Genomic DNA, 16,060 nt, shown 5'->3' on the forward strand with positions numbered 1-16,060 from the left:
CGGCGTTTCTTATGGAAAGACATCGTTTGTCGCTTTGGAATTCCATCTAACATCGTCTCTGACAACGGTAAACAATTTGATGCGGAAGAAATTCACAAATTTTGTGCCTCACTAAAAATTCAGCATAATTTCTCCGCTCCATATTATCCACAAGCAAATGGACAAGCGTAGCAACCAATAAGGCGATTTCTCGACTTTGAAGAAGAAGCTTAATGAAGCAAAGGAAATTGGGTTAAAGAGTTGCAGCAGGTGCTTTGGGCTTATCGCACCACTCCAAAGCATTCTACCAATCTTTCCCCTTTCAATCTAGCTTATGGCATGGATGCCGCCCCTCGGACGCAGAATTAATTGCACCAACTACAAGGACGTAAGCGATAAACCGGTAACAATGATGATCTTTGCTCTAACTTTGGTGGCGGACTTCAATTGATAAAACTCGAGAAAAAGCTTTACAATGTCTAATAAAATATCAGGCAGCCATGAAATGCAAATATGATAGAAAGCTTTGCCTCAAGAGTTTTGAACCAGAAGATTGGGTACTTAGCCGCAAACAGAAGCTCATTGAATCTGGGAAGCTGTCAGAGAATTGGGAAGGACCGTTCATTATTGATAGACCAAAGCATCCAAAGGGTCTTATTTCCTTCGTCGAATCACGGAGAAAAAATTTGCCAAGCCATGGAATGCTTTCATTTGAAAAAGTGTTATCGTTGAATGTTTGTTTTTCATTCATTGTAATCATTTTATAATTCAATAAAATTCGATCCATATTTCGTTTTAACTAGAGATCAAATATCCCAAATTTTTTATCATTACATTACAAATTTCATTATGTTATCATTACACCCGGGCGGCGATTCCCCAAATTTCATTATGTTATCATTAAACTATGGGCGGCGATTCCCCAAATTTCATTATGTTATCATTAAACTATGGGGTGACACCCCAAATTTCATTACGTTATCATTACACTGACACCCCAAATTTCATTACGTTATCATTACACTATGGGGGTGACACCCCAAATTTCATTATGTTATCATTACACTACGGGGCGATTCCCCAAATTTCATTATGTTATCATTAAACTATGGGGCGGTGACACCCCAAATTTCATTACGTTATCATTACACTATGGGGTGACACCCCAAATTTCATTACGTTATCATTACACTACGGGGTGACACCCCAAATTTCATTACGTTATCATTACACTATTGACACCCCAAATTTCATTACGTTATCATTCATTACACGGGGGTGACACCCCAGATTTCAACGTTATCTTGGGGGCGACCACCACCCAAATTTCATTACGTTATCATTACACTATGGGGTGGCGACACCCCAAATTTTATTACGTTATTATTATATTATGGGGGCGGAGACACCCCAATTACGTTATCCTTAATACTTATATCTATTTTTAAAAGAAATATTATATACGTACCAGTTCTCGACTATCAATCCCTTCCTCAATTTTACTTGAGTTATCCCCAGTTTTCTTTTCATTCTTTTTTGGACGTACACTTCTTTTCTTCTTTCTAATATTTTCTTGTCCACTATCCTCAGAGTCATCTCCTTCTACTTCTTCGTCATCTTCACTGCTATCATCCACAATAATATTCTTTCTCTTCTTTGAGCCACGGAAGGTGCTAATTCCCTAGGCTCATTCAGATCTAGTTTCTATATCATGATAATAATCTACTATATCGTCTGGAAACGAAAGATCATAGACATCTACATTATGACTAAACAAACTAACAAATTTCTTTTTTATCATCTTGCTGCTAAACACTGATTTATTTGGAAACTTCAGAAAATCCCCTATAAAAAAAATAAAAAAAAAAAAAAAAAAAAAAAAAAACAATTTAATCAAAATGTGATGCTAACTATTTAAAATTATAATTATAAGAATATTAAGTTAATATCTTACCTGATATATTGTTAGGATAATCAATATCTTCGAACCTCCAATTGCCTTTAATCTTAAAACCATACAATTTCGCATTCTTGTAGTTCGAAGGCATCCCATAAAACCGATAATTCTGGTTGTGATGGTTATGATGGTTATGATATCCCAATGCATAACTTTTAGAAGATGCATTGTTTTGCCGCAGATGCTTCAATAACTCAAACAAAAGGTCTTACGACATACTATTTTGATAAACCTTACAAATTCTCGCTACATGGGCAAATATAGCCTAATAGCCAGGAGATAATTATAAGGGATGTACTCTCCATCGAGCTAATAACTCGAAAACTGATTTCCGAAATGGAACACTACAACCAAGCCAAAAATGTGAAAACAATAAAATTATCTTATCCTTTTCACATTTTTGGCCGATATCGCTACCAACATACTCAATAGAAATATCATCTCCAATATCATACTTTGCTCTCAAACTATTAGCATCAATTCCCTTCACCACCCTATTCATATTAAAATCCCCCTTATCACCCTATCTCCTCTTCAAGTTATAATTCCTCTCCATTAAACAAATATTTTCAATACTGTCAAAAACTAAACAAAATAAAAATCTAACATTTTCACAAACCTCAATTCAATTGATCAAACCCGCAAACATGTAATCACCTTGGTAAGCACTAGAGTCTCCAACGTGCAAACCTTACTGAGCAAGACGAACGAAAAGAATTATAAAATCAGAACTTTGTTTTATTTTGATTTTTGTTTTTTTTTTCTCTTCTCTCTTTGTATTATGACTGATGAAGAGCCGACTTGCGTTCTTTTTATATCCAAGGACTAATAAATAACGTAAACCAATAGGTTTCCATGTGTTTCACAACCAATAAAATTCATTGGTTTCTTGTGTTGGGTCTTTCACAAACAATGGGTTTCTATTGCCGCTCCTGAGAAAGAAATAAAGTCGCATGAGTTGCCGATCCCAGACCAGCCAATCCATTAAATTGCCGACCCCAAGCTATGCTGAATATCATTCTTTGCCGCCCATATGCTGTGATGTTCTCTCTTTGTTTCTGTTGATCCTAATATCTAATATCTAATTAGCCCCTAAGCAAAAGCCCAATACCAATACTCTCAGAAAACTTTTTTGTATGGGGCGGCAAAGGTGGTACTCAAGTAGAGAATACGCTGGGCTAGGCTGTGATTGGCAACACATTCTGAGATGGAACATTATCTGTGTATGGGTGGGATTTTATATTCAGATTTTCGATGGCTATCTACACTGTTTTATTGCCGCTCGAGTAGCCGATCCAATAATGCCGCTCGCATTGTCGCTGTATGCCGCTGGCTATAGTAACCTTGATTTGCCGCTACCAATAGAACACTCGAATTGCCGCTGCTTGTTTTGCTGCTTGTTGAATTTGCCGCAAAGCATATTCTTCTAAAATAGTGGTGGCTGATGATTTGCATCAACTTAAAGTGATGAGCATATTCTTCAACATAAAGCATCCTTATCGGTTCTAGCATCCGGGGTTTAGATTTTTAGAGTCGCCATTTGGAGTTGCTGGAATAAACCGTGTTTTTAGCTTTCTGAACAGTAAGCCAAGACTTTGATATTCATAAAACATAAAGTACAGATAATAAACCATCACAGCTAAACTTATATTGCAAGTCATAAGATCTCTTCATATTGTACTGAAAGCAATCTCGAGTCTGTCTTCTGGTTTTGGAAGAGGAAGCCCGTGACCAAATGATGAAGAAAAATGGCAAGTTGAATCCTAGCAAGCATGTTGCCTGCACTGAGCCTTTGTCTTGCTCCAAATGCTTGAATCCAGAGGGAAGGCGTTCAGGTGTGGATAGTGCAGGAGCAGTTCCTTCACAACACCAGGGTGCAGTTACCTTTGAAGATGAGCTCCAAAAGCTTGTGGCAATGGGTTTTGAAAAGACACAGGCAAAAGTCGCTCTCACAGCCGCTGATGGAGATTCGAATTGCCGACCCAATCTTTGCCAAAACACAAGCTTAATATAATTTGCCGATCCCTGAATTGCCGACCCAAAGTGTTAGATATGCCGCTCAATGCCGCTGTTATTTTTTTTTCGAATTGCCACTGGTTTCAAAAAAAAAAAAAAAAAAAAAAATTAACTCAGAACTTGTGCAGCTGGTTTCAAAGCTTGTGTGTCAAAGATATTGCTAATGGGACCAAGATATGATCAGATGGTTGGATATGTTGCCGCTTTTGATTGAAAAATGCCTGTATTGAAATCGTTGGATGTGTGTTTTCGTGAGCAATTCAAATTTTCCACTGCTTGAATTATCAACTTCGGATCGCATAAATGCCGCTCGCATCGCAGATCCCATAAATACCGCTCGCATTGCCAATCCAATTTGGCCGATCATTCTCTATCGAAATAAACCAAATTCAAAATTTCCCGATCAATATCCCACCCAATTTGAGTAACACCTACCTAAAAACCTTTGTCACAGTTGAGTAGCCGGTGGTGATAACTTCTTCTCATTTTTCCAACTTTCGAATTAGACCGATCCTACAAGCTCTTTTAGCCCCTTGCTCCTCGTATTTCTTTAAATATTGTAGAGCCCATTATCAAATCCCAATTCCAATTCCTCCCATATTTTTCTTTCCATGATTGGAATATTGGAGAACGAGGAAGTAACTATCAACAATGCTACCTATAAAATCCAACCTTCGTCATTTTTCGAGCAATCCAATTAATCGGACTTGATCCCAAGCAATATCTTTGAGTACGTAGGCAACTTCAAAACCGAAGTCCAGTCTCATCTTTCCCCAATCACCATCTCCTTCACTATCTCCAAAAAACATTACTTTCAACCCTCAACTGGTGTGTTTTGGCAAATCTTGCTGAAACACTCACCAATTGGTGGTACACTGTAAAGCTTATGATGCATCTTATCTCTAAAGAATATAACAGAAAAAAACAATGACACTTCCGAACAAACTACCAGTTTCTGACTAATCTGAAAAGTTGGGGTCAATTTGGTTATGAAAGTGATTCGACTGTTGGGAATATAAACGAATGCCGATAAACTTGGGATTGATTCACATTCCATTGCTCCTCCTGACGACCATATGGGAATCCATAGATAACAGTCCCCCCGTTCTAATGCTTTGTTTTTCTAGATTGTGATAACCCTTTCGAATACCCCAAATAGTCATTCGAAGGGAGATTACCCCTGTCATATTATTTTCTCCTTATTGTTATGAACTTTACAATACCTTTTTTGTTTTCTCCTTTTTCCAAAGGTTACTAATAACCTTATTTGGCAGCCACTGCATACGTGGTTAAGTTATTTTCTTATTGTTTAATTATAGTTTAACTTATAGTTTGTTTGCAGGTCTTCTTTTTTTTAAAAAAAAAAAAAGCTAAACTTTTATTTATATAAACCGAGTTTAACATATTCCAGTAGCATCATAGAACACCTCCATATTTACAAACATTGGGGTTTTATCCCACCAAACAAAAGAAAAAACAGGAAGGAAAGACAAATCACCAAAAGGCCAGGTTGATTGCTCAACATTTTGTTGACCTTGGCATTTAAAGTTCTTCACCCGAGACGCATCATATGAAGCAAAAACATCCGCACAACTACATATCAAACAGAAGAAAAAACAGGAAGGAAAGACAAATCACCAAAAGGCCATGTTGATTGCTCAACATTTTGTTGATCTTGACATCTAAAGTTCTTCACCCGAGACGCAACATATCTCTCTTTATTCAAATAAGGATTATCTATGTTGTTGTGGGTGAATGGATTAGTTTTTTTTTAATAAAGGGCCAGTGGTTGAGTTGGATTACATTTTGTTCTTTATCCAAGATCTTAGTATGACATTGTATAAATTTCACTTGAATTGCACATATCGTTTCTCGATACATTTTTCAAATTACTTAAAAAAAAATTCCCTTAGCATCTCCATGTTTCTTTGGAAAGTTATAGTTGTTTATGTTTTCATTTTTGAACAATTAAGCTTCCATTGAAACGTTGTCGATAGTGGAAATTTAAGCTTTTTTTTTTTGTTTTTTGTTATTGCAACTTTGTTCCAATTTTATTACCAACATATAATGTACTTAGTATTTGAATTACTGTTGAAAAGAAATACATTGCACAGTGAGTGATATTTATAGGTGTTCAAGATGATATTAGTGAAGGGTTCGTACCACTATTCTAATAGGAAATACACTTATATTAAGTTTTTTTTTTTATTCAGTAATTTTGATTCATCTTATGATTTTGGAGACAGTAGTGTGAGAAGAACTTAATATAGGATAGAGGAGATTTTGATGGAACCAACAATGACAATGATGGGAACAATAAAGAACCTGACCACTATAGTAACACACTTCACCTAATGGGTTGTTTTTATTAGCAAGTGCAGTTCTTATGTAAAGCTAGTTATGTTGGGCTTGGCAGGGTCATCGATCTATTGCACTAGATTTGATATGGTCTTCTTTTCATGACTTATGTTGAGGCTTTTCCAAAGAGCTGGCTATGGATAAATGTTGTAGTGTCCTTCCATAAAATGTTGGAATGCTGTAAAGTTCTAAATGCTTGCAGAGGTAAGAATACATCTAAGTCCTCCTTTTGCAATGTTTGGTTCTCTAGGGGAATATATACATACATGGAAGCAACACATCTGCTTATGGTTTTCAACTCATAGATGCTAGCTACTGAAGTTAAGTCTTTTTGTAATAATTTATTTTTTCTTTAATAAAAATGAAGTGCTTTAAACCGTATATGTGTAAAGAGTTTCATGATGTAGTTGTTTAAAAATAATGCAAAATTTTCTTTTCAAAGTGCCACTGATGTATTTGATGAGTTAAGTCCTATGGCTACTTTCTACACATGGTATGGAAAATAGAAGAAATTTAATGAATTTATTTCATTTATATATATATATATATATATATATATATATATTTTTTTTTTTTTAACGTTCAATGTAAATTAATAAAATTTAAAAATTCCGTGCTGAAGGCACGGGCATTAACTAGTTCAATTAACAAAAGGAGGCACTTAGATATGCAGCTGTGTTGCATGGGTGCGGTAATGAAAGTGTCCAATTTGGACACGGATCACGGAGATTTAGACACGGCATGGTCTAAAAAGCAGATACGTGGACACGCCTAATATTTATTTTAATTTTAATTTTTTTTATTAGAAAAACTATTTGGCAATAAGGTTATTAAAAAGATAAGTAAAATTCTGTGGTTACAGGATCTCAATTCTAATCTTTTATGTTTCTGTGGGTCATATATCTTATAAAAGATACATTATCCTACACCTCTTACTGTAGAAGTGTAGGTGTTGTATTTGGGTCGTATGTCCATGTCAGACATGCCGACACGGGGAGTGTCACACGGCGACACGAGACACAACAAAAAATATGAAGTACCCATGCAAAAGAGATATGCAGAGTTTGGATGATTAAAAGAACGTGCTTCTGATTACAGAAAATCCATAATGAACTTGTAAAATGCATTAGCAGATATCTTCTCCAATATGAAAAGTGCAGTAGTTATCAAGAACTTACCATTCCTCAAGTTCGTCAAAACTCTTTGATTTTAGGTCTAATTCCTTCAACTCGGTGTTCACTTCTGCACACTGTTTCTCAGTTTCTTTGATTGCTTCTTCAAGTCTTCGCTCCTCTTCTTCAACCTAAACAAGTAATGTAGAAGCAAAACTGATTTTACTAAAAATTCAAACAGATACATCAAAGTCTTACATGTTACTTGTTTCTCTGATTTAAGCATATGTGCATATTACTGGTCCTAAGTAATACATCTAATTTATCCTTTTATTTTAGGTAAAAACACACCAATAAAAACAAAGGTAAAACTAAAACACACAGATCACTGGGTTTTTTCAACGAGGCTTTTGCCCATCCCCAACGCCCTTAATGAATTAGTCTCCACCATCCACTTTCTAATACCGCAATACTGATTCTCATAGATACAAACATTCTAAACATCCAGATGGAAGAAAATTAGGATAACGTTGGTGGTGATTGTCAATTAGTACCTTCAACTTCTCACGAAGAAAGTCAGCCTCGCTTAGAACATCATGTGTCTCCCCCTCGAGACACTGAAGACAAGCTTCATATGCCTTGATATCCCTGTTGACATCTTCAACCTCTTTATCAAGTTTATCTTGATGATATTTCGAAGCTCGAATTTGGGCTGAAGATGATTATATCAGCATCGGATCCAGTAAGAATTGCTCCTTTTCTTGGGTAGATATTGAATATCTGAGCACTGCAAATTTCAATCATGCCGAGTCCTTTAATATATAGATAGCACCATCCAACTCAGTCATAGATATAATAGAAACCAGTAGCAAAAATGTAAACTATCAATCTTACAACGTCTCGTTTGTGTCAAATATATAAAGGCAAACATTCACTAAGCCAAAATTTGTCATTTGTTAGTATAACCAAACGGTCATCTGAGATCATGACTCTCAGATTCCATGCTTCAGTAAGCAACCATACAACTGAAGCGTAACTCTTTACTTTACTGCATTGGTACTCCAAAATAGAAGCCATTACACTGTTGGGCTTACCATTTTTTTTAACAATTAAATAAAATACGGTATCCCCGGCATCCCAATGTGATTTATTATCATTACTACAAATACAGAGGTACTCTATCTGGCATGCGGTATGCCATGCCAAGATAACAAAGAAGCCAGAGTATATGCATACCATTCAGTACTCGTTACTCGCACAAAATTAGTAACAGAAATTTGACCAGACTACTACATCAGATCAATTGAAACAGTAAGGTTAACGGGAGTAGAAACATCGCCAGGCATTTTCTTCAGAAGCTAAGAATCCATGAATTGAAAATTACCATTAGCACCGTTAGGAATCTTCCGAAAATCATCGATTCCAAGAGCTTTTTGTGTTGAATTGAATGTACAATGATCAGTTCCTACAAGCTGCACAAAAGAAAACGACAAACTATTTAAGAATTTCCTAGCTTGTGCAGCATGCTTATATATTAAATGCAATACAAGCCAAGTTGGAAGGGGAAAAAGAGAGAGAGAAAGAAATTATCAAAGTCGTGTTAGTAAACCTAGTACTGATTTCAACTGATACATTCATATGCACGATAGACCAATACTAAGAGAAGCAGAGAACTATACCACAGAAAGCAGAACTATCTCATCTAAGAAGGAATTTCACAGACATCATATTTATAACTACAGAAAATTCATGGAGAGCAAATACTTTTTTTTTTGTTTTGTCATGATCAACTATTTGTGGGATATATTTCCCGAGATATTAGACTTGATACTAGATACTATTGGAGACAAAAAGATATATGAGGCAAATGCACTTAATTTCAAAAGAACAACAAAAAAGATGTGATTTTACCTTTCAATTAAACCGTCTTTGGAGTCAGTTACGTTCTCCGTGAACCTAGTACCAAGAAATGTGTCTCTGCTAGCGTGCAATTCTTTACTGACACCTCTGATATCCATTCTCTCCGACGATGATTCCACACAACATGCAACCCCAAGTCTGACTATTGTAGTCAAGCACTCTAGCAGTTTTGCTCTTCTATGATTGCCGATTTTCATGCTATTATAAGTATCTCCTAGAGTGTCATCTCCTTCAGATAGAAGTATTGGATCTATGATCTTTATAAGTTGATCTTGCAAACCATTGTTAGCATAGTTATGGAGGCATAAACCGTCTTTAAACATCTTGTCGGTTGGTCTCCTTCCTGTGGACATCTCCAACACCAAAATTCCGTAACTGTACACATCACCTTGTATGGATGCATCAACTCCCATACCATATTCTGCAACATACACATCAATCACTAGTTTCCATAAAACCATTTAAATGTAAAAAAATAAACATATATTTTAATCGCCATTGGCAAGCAAAAAGAAAATGAAAAAAGATAAAGAAACATAATAGTAGTATTGTAATGCTTTACATCCATTATACTACAGAGAAATTGAAAAGGTCCATACAATCGTTAGTTAAGATATTGCTAAAAGTAAACAAACTAGCTTAATTACCACCACAACGACAGTTCCTTCAGCCTCGATCTTTTCAATTTTAACTTAACTTGCATGGACTGAAAAGAAATTAGATAAGTTGACAGTTTTTATTCTCTCAAATAGCTTTTCATTATCACTAAAAATTCATTTTTCCTCTTTTAAAATATCTAAATGGCTATGCTATAAGCTTCGGAGCTGAATTCCAACTATCCAAGGCCCTACTATACCTATATTAGCTCGTGTAACTGGGGCTATATATTTAATGGCGCTGAACTTAAAAAAGCGGCAAAACAATTTTAGTTCCACTAAAATGTGGTTGCACAAAAAGAATATAACGTATACCAAATAATGATTTCATGCACTTATGAATTGGAAAAAGGACTGAAATCAACATATATATATATGTCAATATTAAAATTCCAACTTGGAGGGGCATAGCCAATAGATCCCTTTACTCAAGTTTAGGTACTTTGATTATCATGCAAGTTCTCCATTGATCCCGTAAGAAACTTTGCTAAACCAAAATCACCAACATGAGCTACCATATCATTATCAAGAAGCACATTGCTTGGCTTTAGATCACGATGAATAACCAAAACGTGGCACTCATGATGAAGATAGCTTAGTGCAGAAGCAACATCAATGGCGACATTTAGTCTTTGAAGTAGGTTCAAATTCGATTCTTCATCTTGTTCATTAGTATCATGATGCAGCCACTTTTCTAAACTTCCGTTTGGCATGAACTCAAAGACCAGTGCTTTGAATTCATTTCCATCATAATCCTGACTAGAGCAGCAAGAAGTTAGAATTCTAACAAGATTTCGATGGCGAATATTACGCAATGATTCACACTCTGCCATGAAACTCTTTAAAGCTCCTCTCAATTGAAGTTTGAACACCTTAACAGCAACAATGGTTTCATATTGGTTGAGTATTCCCTTATACACTGCCAAAACCACCTGAACCAACAAAATTAGTTTGAGAAAATCCACCGGTTGCTTGAGAAAGATCTCCATAAGAGACCTTAACATGCTTATCACTTAATGATGGCAAAGAAGCTGTTTGAAGTTTACTTTTTCTTCTCCAGTAAAATATTAAAGAACATAATGCCATAAGAATGAACACGGCCACACTGATGCTAATTGTTATTTTGGAAGAATCGGACCTTCTTTGCTTTTTTTCATCTTGCTTTTCAGATTTGCTAATTCGGCATGGCGGCAATTGAAGTTCATGTATACCCCCGTAGAGATCGGAATTTCCTACTACTGAAAAATTACTTGCAATTTTAAAGATTCCGTTCACTGGTACCTCTCCTTCAAGTTTATTGAAGGATAGATTCAACATTTGGAGATATGAGAAGTCCTCCAAATATTTTGGAATTCCACCAGACAAGTTGTTCCTTGATAGATCCAACACTTGGACATTCTTTAAAGAACTCAAAGACTGAGGAACTATCCCTTTAAACAAATTTTCGTGCAAATTAAGATATTCCAAACTCAAACACTCACCAAGAGTACTAGGCAATAAACCAGATAACTTATTTCCAGAAACATTCAGTGTACCAAGAATTTTTAGTTTCCCTACTACTAAAGGCAGGGAACCAGTTAAGGAGTTCAGAGAAATGTCAAGACCAAACAGGGACGAGATATTAAAGATCTCTATTGGTATGGTACCATTTAGGTTGTTTTGTTCCAGACCCAGTTATTGCAAATGGCTAAGAGCACCAAGACCTGAAGGAATGTTTCCTTCCAGTCTATTGCTTCCTAAGAACAACTGACTCAATTTTGTATAAACTAAGATCTCCAATAGTCTTGCCTCGTAGAATAATTTGGTAATCATGGTCATTTGGTAATTTGGTAAGGTGTGGTAATATATATATATATATCAAGAAATGGAAAATGGAGAATTTGGTTTAAGAAAAAAAAAACAACTTAAAAGCCGAACTAATAATTTTGTTGGATTTTAATACCCCTAATTTGTTTTCATCGGCATAAGTATTTTTTTTATAGAATATCATTAGAATTTGGGCTTTTGACCAGCCCACCACATGTGATTTTTTTGAGATAATTTCTTTTCTTTTTCGGTCTTGCAAAATAACTACTTAGCAGATAAATAACTGCCCCTATTTTATTTTTTGTTCTTCTTTTTTACATAATTTTTTTTAGTTTATGCAATCATCATTCTTTTAATCTCCTCTCAATTTAATCTTTTCTTAAAAGCACATGATGTTAATCTATGAGCGAAAACAATTCCTGATCATTTAATGAGCAAGGCACAGTTTGGACAGCATTCTTTAGATGGAATGCTTTATTTCGTCTCGTGTATTTTTTTTTTTTTTTTTTTTTTTTTTTGATGGAATATTTCATTCCGTCCGGCGTGTTTTTTCGGTTTTTTAAACCCGGACGGGATGTTTCATTTCGTCCGATCGTTTTTTTTTTCGATTTTTACATTCGACGGAATCAAACATTCCGTCCCGAGGTTTAAAGTCACCTCTGCATTGGGCTACATTTTCTTATTTTTCACCATAAAGATAGCAAGAGATAGCAAAGAGGGAAAATAGTCCTACGTGGAAGTGAAAAAAAGTTATTTGCATCGGAAATGCTCTTAAGAACATTTAAGTTTATCGGTACATGTAATTTCTCCGCAAGACTCTTTGGAGAGTCATCTATGGTACTACTACATTGGGTATTTGTACAAACGTTAGTCCTTATTTTATGAATCGCATATTTCGATTGAAAAGATGAACTTGGGAGTTACCTGGAACAACCCACATCTAGCATGAGGAAAGAGCATATATACATGAGCTACAAACTTACACGCAGGAACAAACAAAAAGGCTTAACGATCTGTTCATTTTGCGCGCTTGCAACTTGTTCAAGTTTAAAATAAGAAAATCAATCTTACAATTTGTTTAGTTGGTTTACCAACAGCCAGATCATATCCTCGCTTTTGGTAAACACTTGGAAATCCAATTTTTCAGCTGATTTACATTTGCATCTTTCTTGGCTGCTTTAAATTCGTATAGTTTATCAATTCAATTTTACTAGAAGTGCAAAAGATCTTCTGATGAATTTGTGCGCTTATGGGTCTCCTGTATTAAATCAAATGTTGCACGCGCATGCTATGGGTCTAGTCACAATACATTTTAGTTGCACCTTTTCTATTCTCTCTAACAAAATTTCCAGGCAATAAGTGTCGAGGCACATTTTGTTCACAAAAAAACAAAAAAAACTAAACTAAACTCAGAAGTCTGAACTTTTTTTAACTGCTTGAAGAATGCATGTTTGATGACATTTTTTTTTTGGATTGACAATGGCGAGTGGCTACGCATGTCTACACGACTACATGCATCATTTTGAAATTCGAACTAGTGATAATTTGATACATACTTACTATTTTAATGGGAGAAAACCATGTATGTAGCGGGACTTTGGTTTGTCTAATTATTGTGATGCCTTCCAACAAAAACTACGGATAGTATGTACATAGTATATTATCACCGATCTGGAAAATTTGGCACTGTGTTAAAACAATCTGGCCGAGAACATCCCTCAAATGTTGCTGGCTTTTTCTTATATTTATGAGTTTCGATACAAAAGTAACATCTTTTTTTTTATTCCACCCAAAATGTGAGTAGAACTTTCAACAACGTTGACTTTCGATTTCTAGTACATATTATGCACGCGAGCGTGCATACTATACTATTACTAGTAGCAATAGCCATCCCAGCTCATGGAAGAAGATGCTCGAGAAAGCTTTTACATAGGAGGCAAGACATTTTGTAAAGCTTGGAGTGTTAAATTGTACTTTCATAGGCCAGGCCCCCCAACCAGAAATGGCTTTGCATATTTGCATGGTGATGAGGGAGGTTGTGATGCAAGCTGGCAGGGATGGAAAGGTAAAAACAAGAACCCACCTTTCAGTCTCCTCTGTTCAGAGATATTCCTAAGTCCGGCCTCTACTCACCTTTTCAAGCAAATACAAGACCTTGGCTTGCTAGCTAGCTATAGGTATTTGCTACAAAATGACATTTTACTTCAATGCTTTTGTTTTAGTACAAGAATTGAAAGTGGTTCAAGTCAAAATTAACTGCAGCAACATCGGCAGTTATTCTCCCCTATAAATATTCGCTCTGTTTTGCATGTTAACACATCAGTTTGTAACAAAACAATTGTTTTATCGTTACAAAAAATCAACAACTCATGGCTCTGAAATGTCTCTTCTTTGTTTCCCTCTTAGTTGTTGGCTTGGCAACCCCGCTTGCTAAAGCCCAACTTGGAGTATCCCTTCCTGGGTTGATCCGCATCCAAGGCACTTTATTTTGTACCATCAATGGCAATAGCGTAAATGGCACAGCAACTCCTGTTTTTCCTAGTAAGTTATCCTGGAAGGCAGTATTTCCAAACATGTCATATCTTGTACATAAACAAGTGTTGACGGCATTTAACGTCTGTTAAGTATCCGTGAGTTTGCATATATTGTAGAACCAAACATTATTTGTATAATTGTATCTGAGCATGGCGTGGATGGAACCTAAATGGCGGCATTCTGCTATTCATATATATATGTCACACTTCTAATGCTAGTATACATCTTTTAATTTCTTGCAGATGCTGCTGTACTACTGCAATGTGGGAGTGGAAATACTGTTGTAGCCAGTTCGATAACTAATACTTCCACTGGACAGTTTACCATCTTGTTGGTTACATCCGAATTTCTTGTCTCGTCGGTCCTGAATAACTGCAGACTTTTGGTCAACACTACACTCGCTACATGCAACGTTTCACTGGGCACCGGACTACTTTCTTCACCCTTACAGTACATAGGGAATACTGTACAAGGGCTTCTGACTATCACCGACCTCGTTCCTCTTGTGTTCAAGCTACTTCTTTGAGAAGATTGCTTCTTAGCAATATAATATATATATTTTTATGAATAAGTAAGCTTGGTTCTTACAACCAGCCAATTCAAGAGAATGGTTGGTGATAGTCTCCATATTAAGTGCTTTCCTTAGCATTCTATATATCTGTAATGAAGATCATCTGGGGTGTATTCTCCTTGCCAAGCTCTCTAGCTTGCTCAAGAAATTAATAAATAAATGCTATTGTGTCAACTTCATTTGTGCCATACTTTTTTTTTTTATTTTTTTTGTGAAGGTTAAAATGTTTCATTAATATGTATTCATAGTCATGATACATAAACAGAGTACAAGATAGACCGATTAGCAATGATTCGACTGCCCCTCCCCTAGGTCCTCCACTCCCCATCGCCCCACTATCGGTCGGGCCATGCAAAGCTTGGGCGGACGATCCGAGCTATCATATGGGTCAGCACAACGACCTCTTTACGGCTTGGGGTGAAAGTCTATGCAGCTTGAGAGACGTCCTCAATAAGCTCCAAAAACTCAAAGATAAAATCGTGCTTAAAGCTACACAAGTCCATCTAAGATTAACAAGACATCTGTTTTGAATCTCCCAATCAAAAGGTGCAATCAACATTATTGGGTATTGGGAACCTGAAATCTAATAGTCCCACATGGAAGAAGAGACAAATTTATCATGGGTTAACAAAGTGGGATCTATCACAACTAGTACCAAGGTCTTTTCACATAAAAAACCCCACACCCATGGCCATGTGTTGCCCCAAGCCTAATGGGTGGTTAAAGGGAAATGTTGTTTTGACCTTATGGGCCTGAGATCAAATTTTTGGAGATTGTTGGGTATTGTTTGTTTTGGGATCTAACAACTAATACCAAGGCCTTTTTAAACCCTACACCCATGCTGGCCCAAGCCCAATGGGTGGTTAAAGGGAAATGTTGTTTTTTTTTTTTTTTTTGTTTGTTTGAAGAGAAGAAGAAGGCTGACGCCTTTTGGCATACTGCTTAAGGAAGTTTTAAATTAGGAAAGAAGAAGGGGAACGCCTCCTATGCCTTGCTCAAGTGACGACTTCTAGCCTTTAGCCTCTACATACCAAGTTAGATTTTTTTTTCTCTAGTAAATCGAGATTGCCTTTATACACTAAATTTTTTTGGACCACTATAAAAAAAGAAGAGTTTGGGTTTTGACCTAACTAACTTTTTCTCTAATAGC

The 16,060-nt window shown here is 36.1% G+C and overlaps 1 protein-coding gene and 1 long non-coding RNA gene across 6 annotated transcripts in view; one reads left to right on the forward strand and one right to left on the reverse strand.

Annotated features, from left to right (window-relative positions):
- LOC147484713 (putative LRR receptor-like serine/threonine-protein kinase At3g47570) overlaps positions 1–16,060 on the reverse strand; it is a 57,165-nt gene that overhangs the window by 11,598 nt on the left and 29,507 nt on the right. Inside the window, exons 1-4 of one of the 5 annotated variants that reach the window (XR_015203836.1) lie at positions 9,102–9,242; positions 8,807–8,894; positions 7,977–8,209; positions 7,489–7,613 (exon numbers count right to left, since the gene is read on the reverse strand). Coding sequence is in view for 1 of the 5 variants with exons in the window: in XM_086576000.1 (XP_086432126.1) it covers positions 8,888–8,894; positions 9,334–9,730 (404 nt within the window). In the remaining 4 variants the exon portion in view is untranslated. The other 4 variants (XM_086576000.1, XR_015203835.1, XR_015203838.1 and 1 more) reach the window with 4 other exon arrangements.
- LOC147484714 (uncharacterized) lies at positions 14,018–15,084 on the forward strand. Its single transcript, XR_015205697.1, has 2 exons — positions 14,018–14,345; positions 14,582–15,084. It is a non-coding gene; the product is annotated as an uncharacterized LOC147484714 (long non-coding RNA).

Source organism: Coptis chinensis, chromosome 8 (genome assembly GCF_015680905.1).
Source record: "Coptis chinensis isolate HL-2020 chromosome 8, ASM1568090v1, whole genome shotgun sequence".
NCBI classification, from domain to species: Eukaryota; Viridiplantae; Streptophyta; class Magnoliopsida; order Ranunculales; family Ranunculaceae; genus Coptis; species Coptis chinensis.